This window comes from Canis lupus, chromosome 36 (genome assembly GCF_003254725.2).
Source record: "Canis lupus dingo isolate Sandy chromosome 36, ASM325472v2, whole genome shotgun sequence".
In the NCBI taxonomy this organism is placed as follows: Eukaryota; Metazoa; Chordata; class Mammalia; order Carnivora; family Canidae; genus Canis; species Canis lupus.
The window spans coordinates 22,207,670-22,216,938 of NC_064278.1; the positions used below are offsets into that span (position 1 = coordinate 22,207,670).

General features: G+C 42.4%; 1 protein-coding gene across 15 annotated transcripts in view; it reads left to right on the forward strand.

The window, feature by feature from the left end:
- The window catches only part of OSBPL6 (oxysterol binding protein like 6), a 213,888-nt gene extending 205,013 nt beyond the window's left edge, over positions 1 to 8,875 (forward strand). For 14 of the 15 annotated variants that reach the window (XM_049106180.1, XM_035696195.2, XM_025460310.3 and 11 more), the window contains 4 exons: positions 253 to 397; positions 1,802 to 1,928; positions 3,689 to 3,811; positions 5,094 to 8,875. In XM_049106180.1, the coding sequence (XP_048962137.1) occupies positions 253 to 397; positions 1,802 to 1,928; positions 3,689 to 3,811; positions 5,094 to 5,202 (504 nt within the window). In that variant the 3' untranslated portion in view covers positions 5,203 to 8,875. The remainder of the gene's footprint in view (positions 1 to 252; positions 398 to 1,801; positions 1,929 to 3,688; positions 3,812 to 5,093) is intronic. The other variant, XR_004803135.2, reaches the window with a different exon arrangement.
- Positions 8,876 to 9,269: the final 394 nt, after the last annotated feature.

The following is a 9,269-nucleotide window of genomic DNA, read 5'->3' on the forward strand; positions in this document are numbered from 1 at the left end:
CAGGCTGGAAACCTGGCAGTGCAGGAGAGCCAGCCCTGATGCATGGTCTAGCGTAGAGTGGAGATTATCCTTTTCCTTAAAGTTAAACCAACTAGCACCTGGAAAGCCTTTCACATAAAACATTTGAGATAGATTTCTGAAAGTGATTGGAATGAGCAACTTCCAAGGTAAGAAAGTTTTCCGTACAGAAATTACAGGGATTGGTGTTATTAAGGAGATTGGATGTTTTAACTGGGGTTTGGTGTTTTCCAGGTGAATTATTGGAATTCTAACGTGAATGAAGTCCAGGGGGTTGTAATGGATCAGGAGGGGAAGGTGGTGCACCGGCTGTTCGGGAAGTGGCATGAAGGGCTCTACTGCGGTGTGGCCCCTTCGGCAAAGTGCATCTGGAGACCAGGTGAGAGGAGCGGGAGCCTCTTGCCTCCGGAAGGCACCTGAGTGACAGAAGGGAGGGAGTGTCCCATCTCATGCAGTTCACCTTCTGTTTTTTTTTTTTAATAGCGAAACTAAAAACATAGATGCTGATGGTAAGCATAGTTATATTTTATACTTAACATATAAACTATGTAAATCACAACTTTTGATAATAAGGATTACAAACTTTAGGCCTAATCTGACAAGTGGTCAGAGATGGGGCTTCCTGTAAAGTCATTCTGCATGCAATACCTACATTCAAAAACTGGGCATGTTTATCAAAGAGTTTAGAGAATTGAACTATACAAACTTAAATCCTTACTCATTTATTCTCTGTTCTAATAAAACAAGGGAAAGCCTGCAAACATCTATAATCCACAAAGTCAATAACTTAGCCAGAATAAGTGATCTTCTCACTTGAGCAGCGAAAAGCTGCAATATGTTGACATTTAATGAAAGATATCGAGAGAGTTCCGGTAATACACTAGCAATAATTGAATATCAGGGGTAAAGAGAACAAGTGTCCACGTGATAGTTATTTTCATTGCAATTTTGTCAGTTATATCCTAACTTTAAAATTAGATGTTGGGCAGCCCGGGTGGCTCAGCAGTTTACCGCTGCCTTCAGCCCAGGGTGTGATCCTGGAGACCCAGGATTGAGTCCCACGTCGGGCTCCCTGCATGGAGCCTGCTTCTCCCTCTGCCTGTGTCTCTGCCTCTCTCTCTCTCTCTGTGTCTCTCATGAATAAATAAATAAAATCTTTAAAAAAAATAAAATAAAATTAGATGTTGGCTTTCTAAGAGACCTCAATGAGTATTTAAATTTCCTACTGGTAGAGTGGTTAGTTCATAGATGCAGCAGCTATTTACTGAGTAGTGATTATACATTAAGCTTTACTCTAAGAGCTTGGAATACATCAACAAGCGAAGAAGCATACGAAGATCTGCCTTTGAGTTACATTAAAATGTGCCAATAGATTAATATCTATTTAGATCTGCAGCTTTTCTAAAAGGAAGTAAAATTTCTGGTGAAATCTTAATGTTCCTAGTTAACCACCCCAGCAGTTAGTTACCCAGTTAAATATTTGAGGGAAAAATCATGGCAGAGTTTAGCCAGTAAAGAGTACTATATGTACAAAGTTTTTTTTTTTTTTTAAAGGCTGGATTTTATTAAACATATGAATCTCCCAGTTCTGATAGCTGGCACGAAGTTTCCTATCTAGCAAAATACAACGAATTCAATTTGCTTAAGAAAAATCTAATCTGGTTTTTATGACTACAGATTTGGTATTAGAATGGATTTTAATTAAGTTCCTGGGTTAAGTCCGCTTTTACAGGCTTTCTTAAACCTCTTTGCCAATCACAGTGCTTTATTGGCATCATTCCAGGTTCCATGCCAACCAACTATGAGCTCTACTATGGCTTCACAAGGTTTGCTATTGAGCTCAATGAGTTAGATCCTGTACTGAAAGATCTCCTTCCATCGACAGATGCCCGATTCCGGCCAGATCAGAGGTGAGCATGGCAGTGATGTTTGAAATGGACACTAGACCATGGCGTGGTGCTACAGATGCCATTGAGGCTTATTTTCACCACCATCATTTATTTATTCATTTAAGCATTCACTCATTCCCTTATTCACTCCACAATATTTGAGCCTTAGCGAGGATGGTATTCGAGGGTGATCATAACAGATGCTTCGCTCCACAAAGTTTCCCACAGATGATAACACAGTTCTTAACCAAAGGCGTCTGCCCCCCCACCCCAAATTCACCAGAAGTATGCAAATTCATGAACTCTGTCTTCACTAAAACCTCCTCCAGCGTTTTCACCTCTTTACTTCTACTACTCTATAACATGGACTAGCTTTTACTATGAAGAATAGGAAGATAAGCTACAGGAGCACCTAGAAATGCTTCGAGTTAAAGTCTGGAGTTTAGCCAGCATGATTTTGAGATGTACTCAAACAGGGTGTGAGATGTACTCAAAATACAGTCCCTTTAATACCTTCTGATCCTTATTTTTTATTGTTCTTATATGGTTCTATGTGCGTGTTGTCCATTCCTACAGAGTTAATTTTCCTTGTTCCAAAAATGCTATATGCCACACAGATTCCACCCAAGATCATTTTCTGTTTCCAGTGTATTTGTGGCTTTATGTGTTTTCTGCCAAAAGGTTCCTGTGTTGAATGTCCTGCTGTTTAGTCCTCCTACTACATTCCCCCCACCCCCAGAACGTGAGATCTCACTGTTTGACATTCACATTGATCAACAAACTTCCATGTACCTCATATTGAATCCCTGTTCTTTGCTCTCGTTTTGAAATTTAAGTACAGGTTTTGCAAATCACCACCAGGCCTGTTGTTTCTTTCTCGATTCTGTCCCCCTTATTCCCTCCCTGAATTTCATCGACGATCCATTTCCTTTTTGTGAATTTTTTTGTACTCTCCCCTAGTGTTAGATTCTCCTTTTTCTTTTTTTTTTATTTACTTTTTATTGGTGTTCAATTTGCCAACATATAGAATAACACCCAGTGCTCATCCCGTCAAGTGCCCACCTCAGTGCCCGTCACCCAGTCACCCCCACCCCCCGCCCACCTCCCTTTCTACCACCTCTAGTTCGTTTCCCAGAGTTAGGAGTCTTTATGTTCTGTCTCCCTTTCTGATATTTCCCACTCATATTTTCTCCTTTCCCCTTTATTCCCTTTCACTATTTTTATATTCCCCAAATGAATGAGACCATATAATGTTTGTCCTTCTTCGATTGACTTATTTCACTCTAGATTCTCCTTTTTCACCAGTTTGAGTCTCTCTGATAAAACAGGGAAACTCCTTCCCTCTCGATCTGTTCTAAAAGTAGGTGGAGAACAGCCAGCTACCCACCTGCCTCCTCTGGCCTTTACCAAGCGTGTTTCGGAGAATAGGAGAATATGGAAAAGAAATGCTAGCTGGTATTTCCTATTGTCCTAAGCCCGGGCTCCCTTATCATCCTGAAAATCTCAAGTTAGAGAACCTGAAAGAGCACAGAAGAGTCTTCAAGGCCAAATGACTCCCCTTCTAGCCCTAGCTTTACATTGCTGTATAAAATCAGTCAGTTTACACACACAGCAAGTGTGTGCACGGGAGGCCTGGGCCGGGAGCGAGGGGACATTATCAGAGTGTGACTGTCCACCGTGTTATATTCTCAGCCACTAGAGGGTAACTTTTTCCAAAATGAGATTATTTTTTTCTCAGCAAAGAGGACGCTGTGCTAGAGGGATAACTGTGTTGTTCTTAGATTTTTGGAAGAAGGAAATTTAGAAGCTGCGGCCGCAGAGAAGCAACGGGTGGAGGAACTCCAGAGATCTCGAAGGCGCTACATGGAAGAAAACAACCTTGAACACATACCAAAATTTTTTAAGTAAGTCAGCTCATTCCCCTAGCAAGCTCATGTTTTGCAAATGATCGCCAGCAGCAATGAGAGACTCTGGGTGGGAAAAAAAAAAAAAAAAAAAAAGAAATGAGGGATGGGTTAGTGTCCAGGTAACTTAAACTGACTTCAGTTAAACTTCAGTTTGGGTTAAGGGAAAGTAATGAGCCAGGTTTTGCACTTGTGAACAGTTTGTAATGATAAAACCCACTTCTCCTCCACAGCTTTTTGCTTTTTGTGGGCAGCAGAAAGGGTAAGGGCCTTGCACAGAACACTCCTTGTACTTCAGCAACACCATTTAGAACAGTGGAAACTTGTTTCCGCTCCCTCAGCTCAAGGCCCCAGTCGGACCCCACTACCCACAAGATCATCCTGGCTTCATTAGTATCCAGTGTTATTTCTAACACACGGGGCTGTGTCGTTCAGGTTTGGTCCTTCTGTGGTAGGATCGTGGATCATTATTACAGGATTATTTGCAGGATTATATATACTTCACACAGAACCAGCTGTATTTTCCAAATCCATCTGCTGCCCTCCTGAGCCGGGGCAGATCAGCTCAGAATAACCTCACACCCTTTAGAGTTGCCATCTCATGACCATCGCCCGGGAGCAATGCAGCCTTGCCCTGTAGATGTTGCTAGTGCGCTCTGGGCAGGACCACGGAGGGGCTCACAGAGCTACTGTGGTCACATACTTCTCCCTGAAAGTGAAGCAGAGACTGTTCTTGTGGGTCTGGGGCCTGAAGCTCTACTTAAATGTGCTTTTTTTTTAAAAAAAAAAAAAAAAAAAAAAAAAGATCTATTTATTTATTTGAGAGAGCAAGGGGAAGGGCAGAGAGAGAGAGAGAAAGAATCCAGAGCAGACTCCGCACTGAGCGTGGAGCCCAATGTGGGGCTCGATCTCACGACCCTGGGATCATGACCTGAGCCAAAACCAAGGGTCGGTGCTTAACCGACTTGGGTACCACCCAGGTGCCCCATACCTGCTTTTTCAGGGGCAGTTCACTTTCTAGCCTTGCCTAGAAGTGATTTATTCGTGCCCGTTGCCCCCACCCCATGACTCTATCTGCTTCTATTTCAAATAGACAATAAAAACAAATAAAAAAAGAATTTCTTTTTGGTCAAAAATAGTCCAGTCACCAATAAGCAGGTAGGACACTAACTGGCTTACAAAGTACCCCTCATACCTATACATCTTCTCTACGGGAGCTGGTCCGATTACCAGGCCACCTTGATGTGATTTGTGTCTAATGCTGATTTTTATGTCTCCGCAGGAAAGTTATTGATGCCAATCAAAGAGAAGCCTGGGTTTCTAATGATACCTACTGGGAGCTGCGAAAGGACCCTGGGTTTAGCAAAGTAGACAGCCCTGTTCTTTGGTAAACTGGGAATGTAGAGCTAGCCAACATATCACGCTCTGAATGAATAAATACCTATGCACAATTATGTTTCCTAGAGCTCCGCGTGGTTTCTGGGTCGACTGAAAACCCACCGTTTGCTTTTCTATTCATCTTTATAATGGACTTTCAGAAGTGCATTAGACAAGGCCCCTAACCACTTTCGGATCCTTTCTGTTTTGCTGCAACCATATCCCTTAAAAAAAAAAAAATCCACGCCCTCCTCGAAAAGCAGAATAAAAGGAGCAGAATATAAAACCCAAAGTCTGAAGCGTCTGTAAAGAAAACAAACTGTAACTGGTGCTTAACGCTGATCCAGAGAGTGCGAGGCGACCTGATGCAGAAACCACGCGCCTGGTCCTTTGTCCCGAAGCGCTGGCCCCTCGCGCGGGGGGTCCCGGGGACGCCAGTCGATCAGCTCCGACCTCGAGTGTGTCTGTTTGACGTGGTGTACTTGTTACTGACCTTGTCCACAAAGATGTGATACTTCTCAGAACCCCGTTCCATCTGTACGCCATTGTTCATGCCTTAAGAAATGCAAAGATGTACAAATAAATCATTTTTTCAATGTGTGCGCATAGGTTCATGTGAGGGACAGCTCTTTCGAATCGTGGCACGATTCGCTTTCTGGGATCAGAACGCGTAGAAGGCGGACGGAAGGGGATTTTTGCAGAGTAGACTGCACCTGCTTTACTTGGAACGTTGGCGACGGTCTGGTCTGTCTCAAGGGCAAGAAGCAAAAGGCGTGCTCGGCAGAGGTGTGTGTTCACGTCGCTCGTCCAGTTCCTGTCCCGCCACCAGATAATAAACCCTCTTGCACCTCACCTCACGGTGTGCCCTGTTATTTGGCAATATCTGTACTTGATTTGAACCCTTGGCATCAGTGTTAAAACCTTAGAAGGGAGTAATAACGAAAAGCACGTGGGGTTTGTGCGTGGGCTTAGGAGCCACCGGCCCCCCAGCTGGGTTGGAGGGCGGCCCAGTGTGGCCCGCGTTGCTGTGCTGCGCCTGGCCCATGGGCAGCGGTGGGACCCCACTGGGAGCACAAGCAAGGGTACTTAGTAGCTTATTTGCATTGTTTGTATGAGTTCTATGCAAAACCATATTTTATATTCTCATCAAGTGCTCCTGTGTGATATGTCTTAGGCATTTGCCTTGCTTTTGGCAGAGATTAAAAAAAAACAAAAAACAAAAAAAACAAGCTAAGGATTTTATCCATCCCAACAAAGGCAGGGTGGGGGTAGGGGCAGAAATATGCTTTTACCTACTTGAGGATTTGTTTTGTTTTGTTTTTTTCTTCCAGTATACAGAGGCTTTTGTAAGAAACTTGCATCAGTGTTCCTGAGTTTCTGCACGTAGACGACTATATAAAAATGCCTGTATGTTTAAAAAAAATCTCCTGATGGAGCTTTTCCTAGAGAATTAGAAAATGACATATATTTTATTCTTAGACTCTTACCATCGGATTTTAAGCGCTATTTTAAACTCTGATAACAAGGCTATGGACATCTTATGTTTCGTTACGAGGTGTTGATTTTCGTGTTTTCTCTCCTCAGCCAAGCATCCCTAATCGGTGGCTAGTCCGCTCTCAACCACCGCTGCCCTGAGAGCCGGAGGGAGAAGCCTGCAGTGTCCACTAGGTGGAACGGTGTTTTAGTTTTGAAACTCATCCCTCCTCCTACCTGAGTGCCCTACATTATGTGTACCGTAGGGTTTGAAGAGAAATTTCCCTTCAGTGAACCCCCTAACCCCTAGACCTTAGCCTTCCACTGGAGCAACACCCTCCCTCGGATTCTCGATGCCTTTAATTTCCATTTGAAATCCATAGGTGGCTTGCCTCGAGGTAGTACAGTTATTCCCTTTGTTACTGATTTTTTTTCCTGTGCATTCATCTTGAGGTCTTTTTTTATCTGCGTCCTGAGACCCAGGCCTTTAATTTTAATTAGAATTTCATCTGAATTCCGTGGTCTTCCCCTTGGAAGTCTGTCCTCCCGCAGTCGGTGAAGCTTTAAATATGATTTAAAGTGGTTCTGGTCTGTACTTACTGGCACTTCCCTGAACAGCCTGAAAATAAGACAATTCTGCAACGCAAAGGTACTGCAAGCAGAGAAGCAGGAAGGCCAAGCACTAGGTGACCACGGGCGCATCAGTCAGACGGTCAGACGGCTGAGAGAGGACCCAAGGCCCATCAGGGAAGCAACTGCTGTACCCCCACATTCCGCTGTAATTGAGGAAACGAGTGACTGCTAGAGAGGCCCTTTGCTAGATAATAAGTTCAAGCTACAAATCAAGTAGGTAAATGTTGGTCAGAGCAAACCTGAAACTCTGGGATTTCAAGATGTGGATGAGAAGAATGTCACATCATGGAAAGCACCACATTTTATCATATCCCAGGTTTAGAATCTCTTTTGAGTTCTAGATATCCCGATTGGACTTCCAATTCAAGCAATCAGTTCAGTTTAGGTGATATTCCTATGATACCTGAATCTCCCTATTAAGTACTCACACCCATGTAATGGCCTCATCCCTACCCCCCCCTTTTTTTTTTAACTTTTTATTGATATCACCGTTTTAGAATTGTGAAACTTACTCTGTTTGGGATTGTCATCTGCATAATTTGGGGACTTTTGAGACTAGTTTAAACAGCAAACGGATAGAAAAACATATTAGATCGTTCCTGATAAAACCTGACTTACTAGAATTTTAAATAAGGCTCTTTGTTTTAAGGGTACTTTTCTTATTTGTTTTTCCCTAAAACAATCTAAAATAGAGATTTGGTTCATCTGTATACCTCCGCCTTGATTTAGTCATAAGCTTCTTCCTTCATCTTTCTGAGCTGGTCATTAAGGAAAGCAGTGATAAGTGATGATGGTCCCATGGATGTGGCTAGACTGAACAGATCGATGGCACACACCAGCACTCATCAAGGTCGACCAAAAACTAATTATTTTGCTTCCATATGCTGCCACCCAGGGTGCAAATTTACTCTCAGATTTTGCTGTTACTGTTTTTTTTTTTTTTTTTAATTAAGTCGTTGTTTTTCACCGGTTACTTAAAGTTCCCCAATAAGTTCCAGGCAGTTGTAAAAATAAACCTCTTTTAAGATACCTTTTAATATTACCTATCAATTAGATGTGACATAAAAACTACCAAACATATTTTCCGAGTAAGAGAAACCAAGGGGGTATCAATACAAAGGATACCAGGCTGTTGATTTCCAAACCTTTTGCTCCTCTTCATTCGTCTGGTCCTGTGCCTTGCAGCAATCCCACTAATCAGTCATTAGCCCCCTGCCCCAAGGGGCACTTGGAAGGCAGGGGTTAAAAGAGGAACCCAATCAATGGTTTGCTTAGTTCTGTTACAGCTGTGACTGGAGAAGACTTTATAATCATAATCTAATGTATGATTTTGTTATTAAAAAAACTAATTATCCATCTTGTCTAATCTTGTTCCCTGTCATCCTAGATAATGAAGTGTTTGGGGGAGCAGAGCTCCTCACACGCCAGGGGGTGTAATAAATGTTTGCACTTGGTTCAAGTCGTTATATTATGAATGTGGCACAGTAAATAAAGTTTGTGTACAAAAGACTAGTTTATTTCTATGGGAGCCATTATGTTCAGGATATATATAATGTATCTAATTAAACAATTATGAATCTATTTTGTGCTCCAGAAATGTTCTTTTGGGGGAAAGATGGAAAAAATGTAATTGGAGCTAAGATTAAAGTGTCTTCGGTTTTGTTGGGGTTTTGTTTGTTTCCAAAAAGCTTCCCAGTCATTTAGAAATACTGCTTATCAAAACATGATTAAACCCTCTAATTTTTAACTACACACCTCTTGTGTAGAATTGACAGCTTATAAAGAGTACATTGCATGAATCATTCTGCTAAGCCTGACTTTGTTCAGCTTTAATACATGACCATGAGGACACAGCTTACGTACCCGTGTGAGAACACTTCTGTGTCCCTGAATTGCAGGGACATTGCAGCCTCCGCTATTAGAGAAGATGGCAAATTGCTTAAGAAGGGGTTAGCTTTAATTCTTTCCAAATGAG